The sequence below is a fragment of the Antedon mediterranea genome, chromosome 3 (genome assembly GCF_964355755.1).
Source record: "Antedon mediterranea chromosome 3, ecAntMedi1.1, whole genome shotgun sequence".
NCBI lineage: Eukaryota > Metazoa > Echinodermata > Crinoidea > Comatulida > Antedonidae > Antedon > Antedon mediterranea.
Window position 1 is genome coordinate 8,160,627 of NC_092672.1, and position 16,664 is coordinate 8,177,290.

A 16,664-nucleotide genomic window follows, 5' to 3' on the forward strand; every position below is an offset into this window, starting at 1 on the left:
GACTTGTGGAAAAGAAAGAGTTCGAGCGAGGTGTCCTATAAAAACTCTTTATTCTCATTAAAGTAAAGTTATACCTATACAGACATGGCTTTAATTAAACTGTTGCTCCCATAAGATATACTCTGTCCAATGCTATGGACAAATAGAGAATATATATTTATGTTATTATAGAAAGTACCACCAATGATATGCAAGAATATGACTTGTGGAAAAGAAAGAGTTCGAGCAAGGTGTCCTATAAAAACTCTTTATATTCTCATTATCATCATTAACAAAATATAAGATTATCATGTGTTGTACTGTATTTTAAGCATGCTACATAGCCATGTAAGTAACACTGACCTAGAACCGTTTTTGCCTTTCAACATATTTTATTATTAATGCCTTTTTATTCTTCTGAGCTCCTATAAAGCACCTGGGTTTAACCAGTTAGCGTTAATATCTGTTTAAGCCACTGGCTTTGCATACAAAAAAGAAGCCATAAAATATGCATAGTTCCAAAACAAATAGATGACATAGAAATACGATAGTCTAAATAAAATGCAAGAAAAGCTTGTTAATATTGTTATGGTCATAAAAGCCCATTTACACTAGGACGATAACGATTGACGATAAATAGACAAATGTGCATTTTTCATACATAAAACAAAAGAAATATAAAAACTGTTCATTCTAGAACTATAGAATTACCATCTATGCTTCCTTTAACAAAAGTTATATTTTCACGTCCAATCAAATGACGTCATGATTAGTAAGAGCAATAATATCGTGACAATACAACGATTTTATTGTTTTTATTTATCATGACGTCATTTGATTGGAATTTTAAAAATATTATTTTTATCAAAGACAGCATAAATGATTATCCTATAGTTCTAGAACGAAAACCTTTCTAATTTATTTTGTTTTATGTAAAAAAAATGCATGTTTATATATTTATCGTCCATCGTTATCGTCCTAGTGTAAATGGGCCTTTAGAAACCAAAGGTGACGGAATGGTTAAAATTATCATAAGGTACTGTAGTAATGTACTTGCTATACAACAAATTCTACGATACTAAAACAATAAAGACAAATACAGATACAGATCTTTATTGTCATACAAACAAAAATAGTACAGTATATGACTCAATTTGTCTTCTTGTTGCGAAAAAATTTACAACACTTGCAAAAATCAAACAATTTTATCAACAATGAAAATACTAATTATTCTTATCTAGGTTTGTTTTTATTAAATACACTGACTGCTGAAGGTACTGTAGAAAGGAATTGCTAAATCGAGTTGTTTTAATACGCATCATTCTTAATCTACCAGACTTATTAACTATAAACTCTCCATGCAAGGGATGCGTATCATCAGCGATAATAGAATTAACTTTCTTATTACAAGATCATTGCACATGTTTTCTAAGGGGTTTAAGTTTACGTTTACGTTTAAGACAATATGGTTTTAAATTAACATCACGCCCACTCACAAAATATTATCTGTGTAAATATCAGGCTACATAAAACCAGAAGAACAGAGTTAAATGCAATTGAATATATTTCTGATCTGTTCATTCATGCTTCTCTGCACATGTCAATAGAAATTATCACTCAATTAATAAGCCAAATTATAGTCATACACCTGAATGCTTGTTGTTGAATTTATCTATACACACTTTAAATATACTTTCAATGACATAACTACTATCTAATCAATACAGATTCAAGTATAAGCTCACTTTGAAGCATTTAAGCCCATCCCACATTTGGAGTAATTTCATGTAAAAAGGATGGCTAATGATGTACCAATATCATCAGTAATTTCTATTAATTATAATTCCAAAGAAATCTAATATCTCCTATGAATTTATTCAAAACAGAATTATCTTTTAAATTAAACATACAAATTATTTGTTAAATTTTCTGTTATAATAAATACTTTTTATTTACCTTTTTTATTTTAGATAAATTCCCAAGGATAACCATGAAAATGCATTCACTATCTGGTGGCAATTCTGTTTTATGTGATAATAAACGTATAAAAGTAGATCTACATAAATGTCTTTGGAAGTGGAGTAACAGAAAAATTCTGATATCTGACGGGCCTTTAAACCTGGACCCGAACATCTTACCCACCAAGCTACAAATCCATTGGCTCTTTGTATCAACACAAAAATTGCAATCTTTTGTAATTCAACATATTTTTATTTATCTCCCATGGGACAATACTTAATAATGAAGAAAGAAGAAAAGAATATTGTTGGTTTGAATTAAGATTGAATTGTGTCTCTCAAGGATAACGCTAATACAATGAGAAATTCACGAACAACAATTATCATCAATAAAATCAAGGACAAAAATCATCTTCTATAGTATAGTACAGTATTACCAAAGAAATAAACTACAGAACAACGATAACCAATTTAACATTTATATTCTTGAAAATTTGTAGACTTCGTTCAAAATCAATGTTACATTTAGAATTTATCCCGTGTTAATGTCTGTAAATGTAAGATAAAGAATGGTATTTTGTGTAGAATTTCGTCTGTTTATAACAACTGGGTTCAAAATTCTGAATTACTGTAGATATCATTTATTGTGCCTTTTCTAAGTTTAAGTATATTTTCCATGAATTAGTTAACACTGCTGCCAATCTATAGATTAGATTTACTAATACTATATTAAGCTCTATCTATCTATCTACACTAAAGTATCAAATTAGTTTGACAAAAAAAGTGTAATGTGCCCAAAAAGTGATTTTCCCAAAAATGGTAGTGATATGACATCATCATGTCCATAACATATTTTTATCACATAAAGTTTGATAGTGTAGACAAGTCGTTAGGCTTTTCTTTTGTTATTTCTATGTGTGTGTTTTTATATTTATATCTACAGTATTTCCATTCTGTACCTGGTGTATACACTGTTGGATGTGAAATATGTTGAGGTACAGTACTTAAGGAAAATGATTCTTCGTTTTAACCACTGATATATAACAGTGTGTTTCAGTTTGAATAACATAACGTCAAACCAGTTCTTCTAACCTAGTTAATTTATATTCTTATCACAAACAAATCAATGTGTTTTTCTTACTTACTGAGTTTTCATCTCATGTACAGTAATAACAGTTCTAAAACCTAGTTAATTTATATTCTTATCACAAACAAATCAATGTGTTTTTCTTACTTACTGAGTTTTCATCTCATGTACAGTAAATTAACAGTTCTAAAACATAGTTAATTTATATTCTTATCACAAACAAATCAAATTACAATGTGTTTTTCTTACTGACTGAGTTTTCAGTACAGCACTGTATGTGATCATCTAATGTACATTAATACCTTTTTTTCGAAAAATCGGTTCTTATGTCAAAGAGATTTAATTGTATTGTCCCCAAAAAACATTAATAAAATCACACTTTGAATAGGCAATTTGTAGTTTTAATCAAGTTCTTCACTTGTCTAGAAAATAATGAACAAAAACAATGATTTCAATTAATATAAAGAGACAAAATAAACTGTTAAATTTAACAAAAACCCATTGTCTGACAGACAATATATTTTTTGCAATACAATTTTGTTATAGCTATACTAACCTTTTTACAATCAAATTTTTGGCCAAAGTGAATAACTGTATGTGAAATTAAAATAACATATTCATCTAAACATTTTGAGGGGACAATATATATCTTTTTTCGATCCAATTTTTGGTTAAAGTTAATAACTATTAAGACATTAAAACAGCATTCAAAACAAATATATGTAAACAATTATTTTTTCAAGGGCAATATCTTTAAATCAGAATATTCTATTGAATAAATCATCGATAAATTATGCAGCAATACAAGCCTAAGAAACTCATAAGAAGTAAATGGCTTAAGGGAGAAATTTATCATAATCAATAAGGGCTCTTTAGGCTACAGTTTGGCTGGGCTTAGAGACTCTACAGTCAAAGCCAACTAATATATCAATATTTTCTCACTGTCCTGGTATACTTTGGTCGTAGATTGCTGTATACAGTATAAGTAAACACATTTAACCAAATCACCAGTAGGCTATATTATTTGAGTGAAATGTATGTTAAAGTTTGTATTTTAAACTAAATTAGCTTTTTGAAATGTAAGTAACAACCAAACTAACTAATTATTCATACAGTAATGTTGAAATATTTTTTAGGCAAAAAATAAGCAAAAAATTGAATATTCAATCGAAGTCACAGACAATTTTGATGTTGCTAGAACAAATGTAATGTAGTAGCATTCAACATTTATTGCTGACATTTCAGTTAATGAAAATGTGAAAAGGACAGACTATAATGTCGCATTAAGGAACGCCTAATGAATGAATAGAAGATATTAATGGAGTATATATAAAGTAATTACAGGTTAGAAAGAGGAACAAGAATACTATAGCTTTGAAATCTGAAAGAATTGTTTACTGACAATTTGAAATAGCATGGAGAAAATAAATTATCCACAACAATTTTGGAATTAATCACTAACAATGAAAAAAAAAGGGTTTTAAAATAATAAACGACTTAAATAAAAATGGCAACATTATGGATTTTTTTTTTTTGGAAACTTCATACTGTAACCGGCAATACTACATTTTGTTTGAAAATGACAGTATAGTATTAGTAGCCTGATGCTGAAGAAGGTAGCATGTACAGTAGATGGAATAATTGAATATCAAACCACTGTTTTCAAAGACTATATTGTACAGAACTGTGATTGTGATTGTACAAATAAAAGAAATTAAAGCAAAAATCGTAATAGTAATTAGCCAGTAGTAGTACCGTTATTAAAAAAATTTATATTGCAGTGTTTTATTATAATACTGTAGGTTATGTATAGTTTTGGAGAACAATAAATAGAGTATCACCTTTTATAACTGCACTGAACTAGTTTGAAACACATTCAGAGAACATTGAAAAAGTACATGAATGTTAAAAACATGATCGATATATGGAATGACATTTACTGTACCCCAGAACATCACTCAATACAACATGCACAACATGAAACTTGATTAGTCATATTTACAAGCCTCCGCATGTTGCATGTCATGGATATCTATTTACATTATGAGCAACCAGCAAGAATTCACTTTAAACTGCGGCATATGATGATACCCCCAGTAGGGTTGATCTTATCTTTAATTAAGTGTAATGAGAAAGAGGTCAAGGAGAATGGTGTGTTACTAGTGATTGTTTCAATAATGAATCGAAGGTTAAGCAAGCATACGGAGAAACTAGTATTATTTCATAAATGTAGATACTTTAGTGGTGGGTAAATCCCCTCTCTAAATCCAGGCACCTGTGTTAAGCTCTGTCTACATTTTCAAACTTTATGTGACAAAATGTGATGTGCTCATATATGGACATGATCACACTACAGACAGAGTCGGGTGAAAAAGCATACGGAGAAACTAGTATTATTTCATAAATTATGTAGATACTTTAGGGGTAGGTAAAGGTTGGGAAAGAGTAGCTTTCTAAATCCCCTCTCTAAATCCAGGCATCTGTGTTAAGTCTGATACTATGTGAAATGTGTTTTTTTTTAAATCGCTCAAAACTAGAAACAAGATTTTTTATATTCTAACACTAACAGCCAAAATGAGTTCAGTTTATGAGAAAGTCGACCACGTACTGCAATAAATAATGAGTGATAAAAAAGATCTTAGTGCAGATCTGTTTCATGTAATACAGTACATGAGACAACTGGCAGGTAGGAAAAGATACTGAATTTTTACAAGCCCATAAGGTATTGGCTTGCCCAGATTCATTTCACTAGATTGTATGTAGGCCTCACTAGTAGGAAATTGAGATCCGTGTGATGAAATGTGTTGTCAATATCGACATACAGTAGAGATGAAAAGCAATGTAGAGCAACGTATTATTAATTTCATGACAAGTTGATTATCTATCCAACTTCTCACACATTGATCAGTCGTTATAAGATTATGCATCACACTTTAAAATTAAGAAGAAATGAAGATATTATTATCTAAGCAACCATTTCATTTGGGATCTGTAATTTAAAACCAAAGTTTATTTATCCATCAACCCTTCAGGGGTTCGAACTAATAACAAATTATATCATAATACTAAATATGAAATTCGACTCTTAGAAATATGAAATAGGAAATTATTTAGAAATAATGCATACACTCTGCTGATGTACAGTATTCTCTGTGAATATTTTTATTCAAAATTCAAGGCAAGCAATTAAAATCAGAAATGAATATTATTATTATAAATATAATATTAATAAATATAATAATATTAATACAGTTTATGTGTATCACATTACTATAATTAAAATGTTTAATTCAACTACTTCTTTTTCAAGTGTGTGTGTGTGTGTGGGGGGGGGGGGGGGTTGTGTATTTTAAAATCAATATTAAGTCGTAGTTACATTACTTACACTCAATTCAATTCCACTTTTTGTAGCCGAACAAAGTATTCATTCATTTATTCAGCCAAATACTGTACAAATAACTTCAATCAAAACAATTGTCTTCATTTGATGGTTAAGATTAAAGAAATGAATTGAAATGCAAACAATAGTAAAGTAGTGTATATATTTCAATCAAAGATGATTTTCTTGATGGATCAGTCAGTGAGAAGAACATGGGAAAACTGAGCAAAACATTTCACAGACTTTCAGAATAATAAAGAGTGACATGCAGTAGTCAAAACCACTTTAACAAATCACATGGCTTGACATTTTCTCCTTGGGTATGAAGGCTGAATATACAGTAAGAAATTAGAACTGTTTATTCATAACAGCAAATAAATATCCAATATTCTTGGTTCACGATGCATGATATCATGTGATGCAGTACAGTAAAATGCTACCATCTGTAATTGCACGTGTAGTAGTTTAGAGTGTTAGACACAACTTCATGTGTGCATGCTGAGGTAGAGTCTGGATGAATATGAGATGCTGAGGTAGAGTCTGGATGAATATGAGACGGGGTAAAGAGGATAAGGAGAGAAGGGATAAAGAGGATAAGGAGAGAAGAGGTTGAGGATGATGAGTGAGAAGGAGGCAGGGAGGGAGAAATGGGGGAAGAGGAGGATGACAAGAGGGGAAGAAAAGAGAAGGAGAAAAAGATGAAAAGAAGGAGGCAGAGGACGAAGATGTGAAGGGAGAAGAGAATGATAAGAAGGGGATAAGAGGTTGAGGATGATGAAAAGGGTCTGTAGAATTGGGAAGAGAATGATAAAGGGAGAAGGAGAAAGAGGATGACAAGAAGGAGGTGGCAGAGGAATGAAGACCAGAAGGGAGAAGAGGATAAGTGGAGAAATAGTAGAGGATTATGAGAATAGGGAGTGAAATTGGAAAGAGGATGATAAGAGGAGGATGACAAGATGGTAGAGGACAAAGATGAAAAGGATGATGATAATGACAACAGGAAGATAAACAGGAGGGTGAAGAAGATGGTGAAGATGGGTTAAGGGAAAAATAAAAGATGATGGTAATGAGAATGGAAGTATGTTCTCATATAGACATTTTGATCCAGGTCTAATAATTATAAACTTAACATTACTACAGAAAATATAGATGAATACACTACAGATAAATTAATATGAAACTGTGCATACAGTAGAAAACAAATATTGATCGTACTGTATACTCTATTTCTATTACACAGTCAAATGAGCAATAATCAAATACAGATTAAATATTAATAGAAGTACAATTCTTAACATTGCCATCATAGTGTGTATGTCACAGAATCAATATTGATTGTTGAATAAACATAGTAACAAGTTTCACGATACTGATTTTTATTGAATGAGCATGATGTTGGCACATTAGAAATAAACAGTACAAATATTGAGGTTACCAGTGCGACATGGTTTTGTTCAAACCAATTAAATTGGAAATAGTAAATAACATACAAATAATGAATGTTTATAAGTGCACATAAAAACTCTCCTTCTCACAGGGCAATTTTTTTTCCCCTGCAACTTCTACGTTACCAACAAGTTTGAATCTGTTCTTGAAACCCACCTTTTTAAGCTGTATAAGAGTGTTCAATGAAAATTTCTTATTTCAAGTTATATCTCACTCTTCAAAGGAGAAAGGGCTATTGTCGGTTTATCCAGGTAAGCTAGGCACGAAACAGACTAGATTAGCTGTTGTGGACAGACGAACGGGCACTGTTTGGTGGCAGAACGCGACACGAAAGGGACCTGTGTTCGGAAAGTAGAAAGTTTTGGTACAGTATGTGTCGTCCACACCTGTGCCCAATTCAGCTTGCAAGTTGTAGGTTATTCTACCATTTACAGATGAAGTGGACAAAAAAAACCATTTCATCTTTTATTGTTAACACAGAATGAACATATTTATGTACCATAATTACACAAATTTGATGTTTGTTTTAAATAACACACCTACTTTTAACGAGGCTAGCCTTAAAGAAGCCAGCAATCCAATTTTGGACACAATGTACAACAACTATAGACAGTGTGACACTGTAAAGTTTGATTTTTGTGCACACAGTCTAGAGTCGTGACAAACATTATTGATTAATGAATAAAAATGAAATTACCTTGTTTTAGTGACTGTTGTTTGCCAACCATTGTGTTTGTCAAAACTTGTCAACAATGACGCAATTTCCTAAGAAGAAAAATCGGATAAACTAAAATTTAGTTTTAATTTATTAATAAAATAAAGTTTTCATTCAATCACAATTTGTGGCAAATATGTTCAGTTTTCTACAAATTCTGATGTATTTTAAATATGAATTTGGACCTTTTGGACCTCACAAAAATGTTGATTTTGAAAGAGAGTTTTAAATGAATCAATCTGAATTTGGAGTAAAACTGTATTGCAGTTTTGTCGTAGGTATTATTTTATAAATGCCTATCCATGGTGGTATGTATACATTTGGCACTAAAAGATTCAATGGTTTAATAGTCAATTACCAAATAAAGTTTTAACAAATCTGTTTTACAATTGAACTACTTACTTCATTTGTATTCCATCGATGCCTTATGTTAGGCAATTCCAGAGATTTTGGTAGATTTTCCAATTTTTTAGGTAAAACAACATTAGGTTGGCTCTCCTTGTCTGTATTAAATAAAGAAAAAATACTTTAATTTTATTTTTGAATATACTGTATTTTACCACTGATTTCTGAAAATAACGTATGGCATAAAGGAACGGCCTAAGCTAGTGTTTCATTTGGCAACTTCAATTCAGTTCAATTTGCATTGATTGTACGAACTTTTCATCAATTTTAGCCACCCTATTCAAACCTATCTTTTTTCAAACAACAGAATAGCATGGTGAATTTGGTAATTAATATCTAATTAAAGGGTATTTAATTTCCTACTACTAGGGACCCAGTACTAGGACAAGGCAGAGCCATTACTAAATAGGATTAATATTACTAATACTATTGAGTCGCTCACAATTTGATTTGCGCTTACAGTAATGACGCATCATGGTTGGGTGTCACGAAACCTAAGACCCCCTAAGACCACGAAAGCTAAGACCCAAGACTACAAATTCTAAGATATACTACAGCTTAAAAACAATACTTGTTTATCCATACATAATTGTAAACACAGTAGGTTTCATTTATTACCATAAATATAATTTAATACCACCGCAAAACATAGATAAACTCACATTATTTTCGCACGTTGAGTAAATGTATATTTTTTCTTTACAACAAACAAACTTGACAGGGTGTGTGTTTGTATATATTTACTCCATTGTGTTGGTTCAGAGGATGTTTTTCTTACGCTCCTGCCTTTCTTGTATTTTGACTCCAAATTTGTTGACTAACTTTATCCTGAACACCACACTTTAAAATTAGGACTTATAAGTACTTTCAGAAGGAGAAACACATAATAACAAATAAATAAATCCTTTAAATTTATGATTTTACAGACGTTTCTTTGTATACTGTGAATGTAACTCCTCGAGCTCCCCATGCTCAATGTTTTTGTTTCTATGGAGCGCCAAAAGAGCAACAATAATATAGTACAAGTATAAAAACAGAAAGAAAACGAAACAAAAAAACTTATCATGATTTTTTAATTAAAATTTATTTGCCAGTATTTATTTCCTCATACTTGCATGATTATACTATTATCATTACAATTTTAATTTTACATTGTTCCATCCACACTGTAGATGGACTCCACAGAGTTTTCAGCCCTCTATATAATTTTTGCTTTTTTGACGTTCCATAGAAACAAAAACATTGAACATGGGGTAGGCCTACTGTACTGTAGGCTAGTCATTTTGTGTGCGAGAAAAAAAGTCTGTAAAATCATCAATTTAAAAATGTATTTGTTACTTTTTATGTGATTCTTTTTCATGAAAGTGCCAATTCTAAGGTGTGGTATTCAGAATAAATGTTGGGAGTTAAAATACAAGGCAGGTGCGAAAGATAAATATTTGTAATCTTAGGTCTTGGGTCTTAGCTTTCGTGATCTTAGGTCTTAGGGGGTCTTAGCTTTCGTGGTCTTAGGTTTCGTGACACCCCATCATGGTTTATTACAGTAACTGTTGTCTTACACTACAGCATACAGCAGGATAATAGTAATACTAATACATTTCCATTCTTTCCCCCACAAACAAGGGAGTGCCTTCTTACAGGATAGGGCCAACCATATCATTACATTTGTCTTATTTGATTGGATCGATTGATTTTCAATTAAATACTTTTTTAACGTAGTATTTTGAGTGTTGAGATTGTTCTTAACGAAAACAAATGAGTTCATTTTTTTTCCTGAATGTTGCCTGGCGGTGTACTGTTTAACTGTATGTTGTGGGTATTCAAACTCGGACAAGCATGCGCTTCTTCTTTTTTGTGTTGTGATTTGTGTGGCAATAAAATGTCACTAGGCCTAGGCTAGGCCTAGACTTATAATACAGATTATAAGTTACATGATATTCTGCATAATTATGGAACGCATTAATGAATATATCCGTCCCAGCCCTAGGCTGTCCTGCTTTCAACTGACTATTGATCGTCTGCTTCCCCTGCTTCCCCTGCATGCCGTTGGTACGGAGCCTATGCTAGGCCTACCTGCTGCCTGCTGGAAGTTCGAAATGATGTCTTCCGGGAGGCCTCTAGACCTAGCTAGGCTAACTAGTATTTTTGGCAGATCAGACAATACATTTTAATAATTGCACCTAAATTTAATAACTATATCATCATTTCCATAACTACTATTAATAATTTCCTACCGGAATTGCAGTAAATAAGCGCCATCTTCCTTATCCATCTTCTCTCTTTTTCATTAATAAGTGCATCGTCTGCCAGTGTTGTACTGCTGATGAACTAAAAATCGAGTAAACAAGGAGTAAAATAGAGGGCGCAAACCATTATTACTGTCATGTCCTCCTCTCTCTCCTCGTCCGTCGACACAGAGACTGCCTGCATAATTTGATTCTTACCTCATTTTGAATAATGTATATCCTTCGGTATATTCTAAATGCAGAAATCACAAATAGCCTAGATTTGAATTTTACCGTTCATTTTTTCTTTTTCGGAAGGAATAATTATATGTAACTATCAAGTACACTAGATGCCAACCATTACTTTCTAATGCGGACTGAAATGTCAAATTACAATCTAAAGGACTATAAAAACCAAAAAAATGTGATGTGCCCAAATATGGACACGATGAAATCATATCACTACCATACTTAGGCACATCACACTTTTTTGTCAAACAAGTTTGACAGAGTTTAAGGCCTAATGAAACATACAAACAAAAATATCGTTAAAAACCATTTCTTGATTGGTTTTTCCTTGCATTAGTTTTCATCCATCAATCTTATTGCTTGCTTAATTTCAGAAAATTAACCGACGAAAAGAAATGACAGTTTGATGGATGGTAATTTTGGTTAATTTGGGGACTTTCAAACCCTAAAGAAATTTAGCACCATTTTTCAGACACTTCTTTTTTTCCAGTCTGTTTTAATTTCATAAATTATTTGTAAATTGAAAGAATTGTTTTTTATTGTTATTTTGATTTGAAATAATTAAATGTTAACTCGATTGATTGATAGGACCGGTTCGAAGAATTGAGTATGGAACGCCTCAGATGCTACATATTTTTAGATTAAAGAGTTGGGTCTCTGGTCACATCAATGTCAATATTCCGAACGCAATAAACTTATCCCTGGTACTTTACATAAACAAATTCAACAACTATGCACATTTATTTTATTCATTTATTTACTTTCAAGTTTGTATATCAGGAAGCAACTTAGGTCTACATAATCCATAAAATCCATCCATAATTATAAACATATTTCGTTTACTTCAAATTAAATAAAGCAATAACAATAATTACAATTTATTAAGGTTTATTATTAAGATAATATATATCTCGCGCGCGTTTCATTTTTTTGTTCGTAATTAAATGCAATTATAACAAAATACTGATATATCCAATATAAATAATTTATTTAAAAAAATAATATTACATAATTCATATTATCTAATATTGTTTTGTAAATAAGAACCAAAGATTAATAATGAGCATGAATTGAAGTGACACATGATGCAGTATAAGTAAGTAGGCAGACTGTAATGGTTTGGTCTCTCTTATCCCATCCTACCTACCTACCTACCTACCTACCTACAGTAGGCTACCTGGCCTGCGTCTACCTGACTACTTGCATACCATGGAAACTTACATAGCCTACTTACATATGGCCTACCATGGACACTTACATACCTGGTCTACTACCATGGACCATGGATTAAGTAATATTCCTTAATCCATGCATAGACACTTACATACCTGGCCTACTTGCATACCATGGACACTTACATACCTGGCCTGCTTATCTACCTGACCTACCTCAAGCCTATAAAACGAGAGACCATTACATAGCCAACACAAATAGTATTAGTGAATTAAAGAAAGTTAATGTTAAAAGTAAATTAATGAAATGATTTGAATAACATAATAACATTCATTGATTTAAACATATTTAGCATGTACGGTACAGTATTTTATTATAATTGCAGAACTGAACTGAAGCCTTCTTGGTTCCTCTTCTGACGCTCTTCTTCTGACTTCTGACGATCCTCTTTCTGACTTCTGACGCTCCTCTTTCTGACGCTCCTCTTTCTGACTTCTGACGCTCCTCTTTCTGACTTCTGACGCTCCTCTTTCCGACTTCTGACGCTCCTCTTTCCGACTTCTGACGCTCCTCTTTCCGACTTCTGACGCTCCTCTTTCCGACTTCTGACGCTCCTCTTTCCGACTTCTGACGCTCCTCTTTCCGACTTCTGACGCTCCTCTTTCCGACTTCTGACGCTCCTCTTCTGACTTCTGACGCTCCTCTTCTGACTTCTGACGCTCCTCTTCTGACTTCCGACGCTCCTCTTCTGGCTTCCGACGCTCTCCTCTTCTGACTTCCGACGCTCCTCTTCTGACTTTTGACGCTCCTCCTCTGCTTCTACTTCTGACGCTTCTCTTCTGACGCTCCTCTTCTGACTTCTGATGCTCCTCTTCTGACGACCCTCTCCTAACACTCATCTAAAAGGTTGGTCTGTTTCTTGCAATTCAAATGCTGGCTGATCCGATCCCATCCGATTTCCTTCTCTGTACGTCGAAATTGTATTATATGGTCAATATACAACAACAAATCTGCAACTATACCGTTTTTACTCCAGTTAACATTGGACGTCTCTTAACAACGCTGAAAAAGTTTAGTAGCGACGTGCTGATCTCGTGGTAGCAAATTCGCCAAAGGTGGTTTCAGTTTTGTGGTAGCTTGTCTACGGCCAATCTCTATCTCAAAAACCAGAAACCTGAGCAGATATAAAGTAAGTAAAACTATCTTGAGTTGTGTAGACTTCTTGCATAAATCAAAAGTCATTAATGATTATAAATTGAACAATTTGCCTTGTTTCTTACTATACCTTACTACCATTGGACGTCTCTCTACAACGTTGTGCAAGTTTGGAAGCGACGTGTGACTCTCGGTAGCCAATTCGTCAACATGTGGTAGCTTGTCACAGTCTTCATCTCGAAATCCAAAACCTGATTAAAATATATTGAAAGTGAAACAATCTTGAGTTGTGTAGAGTTCTTTCGCAAATTAAAAGTCATATTAATGTATATAAATTGTACTTATTTTCCTTACTGTAATTCCTTACTATACCGTTTTTCCTGCTAACATTGGACGTCTCTCAGCAGCGCTGAAAAAGTTTGGTAGCGATGTGGTTTCAGTTCTTGGTAGCTTGCCAAGGTCACCATATCCAAAACCATAAACCTGGGCAGATATAAATAAGTAAAACTATCTTCTGTTGTGTATATTTCTTGTGCATAATCAAAAGTTTTATGAATGATTAATATTATTAAAACTAATTTACCTTACTATACAGTTTTATTCTCGTTTTGGACGTTGTAAAATCAACATTCCACCCGTATCACACCAATTCCGTCTCTAGGTAACTAGGACGGATAGTACGACAGCCAACATAATTCGTCAAAGTTGGCTCCACCTCTTTGGTAGCTTGTCTACTTACATCTCCGTCCAAGAATCTGCAGTAACCCCCAGCAGGGGATTACCCCCTTTTGGAGGTTAAAACACGTCAGATGCATATGGTACCGACCAAATAACAGGGGCATACTTACCACCTGTGCACTTACCTTGCTTGGTAGTTTTACCATAAAATAGTGCTACAGTGTGCGTTGGTGAATACGGTTAATTTTTGTCACACATACCTCACATTCACCGTAACAACATAGATCTTACAAACAATATTATTATACCATTTAATGAATTAGCTTTGAGTAAGGACGAACTACATTGAAGCAAACCCTGTTGCCAAAATAATCTCTTTGTAAAAGTGTACCTAGTATTAACTTCCGATATTTGTGTAGGCGCGCCTTAATATTTTAAATACGGGCCACATGCAAACGGCGGAATACTTTATAATGATGTTGACATCTGGTCATCAATCTGTAAAGGATAAAATAGATCATGGTTAAATAACGTTTAGAACGTTAATCACACAAAACCATTACCTATACTTGGGTATAAAAACATTTTGTTGAGATCCTCAGAGAGAATTATATTTTTCTCGACGGATCGGTTTATTATAATTTTCGTGAAAGCGCTTGCGTGAAATGGGGTTTCTTATTATTGGTATGTGTGAATAAGGCAGTGGAATTTGCATAAACAGCCAAGTGCATGTTAGTCATTACCGTAGAAGACAAGATCTAACACACGTAATTCCTTTCAGCAACAGGTAGAAAATGTAAAGAAGTTAAAATCCTCAGCCTCAGCTGTCTGAAGTTGTTAATATATAGTACGGTATATTGTATTATGCTTGCTATAAAAATCAGCTTTTACCGTACCAACAGTGTTATACTTACCTACTGCGAAACCCGTTCAATCGGGAATATTCTCATCTTTGTCGCGAAAACAGGAATAACCACGCAGCATACTGCTGCGATTAAGCGGACGCAATTATTGAGTCACCATTTCAAACAATGCTATTGGATGATTGATTAATACATGCAAATAATTTGCGTACATTTGTAAGTTTATGCATTAATTGTATAAAAGAAGTTAGTTGTTTAGGTAAAGTGTTATAAATGTACTACTTCTAATTGCTTTGCTTTTATAATTTAGTGTAGGCATATGCGTGATGCTGTTAGCCATCATTGGTACCGATCTGGTTACCAATCATGTTGACACCAGTCTACCACGATGAGGTAGCATCTCCGACTTCAGACTGGAAATTTTGTTTTTCTTCCCATTGGCCAAATTAATTTTTAAATGATAAAAATAAATGAGAAGAAGTATTGAAATTTTTTTTAAATTATGTTTTTTAGGTTTTAATTTAGGAGAAATCCTATTAATTATTCTTTCATTTGATATCAATTTCTAAAGTATCTATAATTTCAATCACTTACTCAATCTTATTGCATTATTAACTTATTGATATAATTATCTTTATTTTCTATATCTTCAATTTTTCTATAATTCATTTTTTATCTTATTGTATCTTATCCTATTGCATCTTATTTTATTCTGTTTTTTTATTTTCTTTAATCTATTTTTAAAATCTTATTCTATCTAATCTTATTGCCTTTTATATATATATATATATATTTATATATATATATATATATATATATATATATATATATATATATATATATATATATATATATATATATTTATTATATACATATTCTCTTATCTATACATTATTACCTCTTATCTTATTTTAATGTGTTTTTTTTTTCAAATCTTATTCTATTTTATTGAATCTTATTTTAGTATATTTGTTTTCTTTTCTGATCCATTAAAACAAAATGTCTCTATTCTAACTTAATTGTACCTTTTTATTGCTGATCTGATTGTATCTTAACTTACTTATTTTATTGAATATATATCATATTATATCTTATTACCTTAACTTATTTATTATCTTATTAATCGTTTCTTTTTGCATCTTATATTTTACCTCATCAACAAATGATTCCCAACTTATGCCAAGTATCTCACATTCGTCAACTACTATCAAGAATGCTATTATGGATGGTTTTACAGATGTGTGAGATATTCTATTTGTAATCAAATATTTGACAGATTTTTGTCTCACTGTTTCTATCGCTTGTTTGATAATTTCAGAGCTAGTGTTACTGCTACCAGAATCACAGTAAGC

The 16,664-nt window shown here is 32.3% G+C and overlaps 2 protein-coding genes across 3 annotated transcripts in view; both read right to left on the bottom strand.

Annotated features, from left to right (window-relative positions):
- The window catches only part of LOC140044753 (calmodulin-binding transcription activator 2-like), a 34,817-nt gene extending 23,544 nt beyond the window's left edge, over window positions 1–11,273 (bottom strand). For both annotated transcript variants that reach the window (XM_072089400.1, XM_072089399.1), the window contains exons 1-3: window positions 11,204–11,273; window positions 8,967–9,067; window positions 8,547–8,614 (exon numbers count right to left, since the gene is read on the bottom strand). In XM_072089400.1, the coding sequence (XP_071945501.1) occupies window positions 8,547–8,614; window positions 8,967–9,067; window positions 11,204–11,228 (194 nt within the window). In that variant the 5' untranslated portion in view covers window positions 11,229–11,273. The remainder of the gene's footprint in view (window positions 1–8,546; window positions 8,615–8,966; window positions 9,068–11,203) is intronic.
- Window positions 11,274–12,886: 1,613 nt separating this feature from the next.
- LOC140043513 (uncharacterized) lies at window positions 12,887–14,085 on the bottom strand. The gene is made up of 2 exons (XM_072088036.1): window positions 13,902–14,085; window positions 12,887–13,790 (listed from the first exon to the last, which is right to left on the bottom strand). Exon 2 carries the CDS (start codon window positions 13,513–13,515, stop codon window positions 12,955–12,957), a length of 561 nt encoding a protein of 186 aa, XP_071944137.1. The 5' UTR covers window positions 13,516–13,790; window positions 13,902–14,085; the 3' UTR covers window positions 12,887–12,954.
- Between the last annotated feature and the right edge of the window lie 2,579 nt (window positions 14,086–16,664).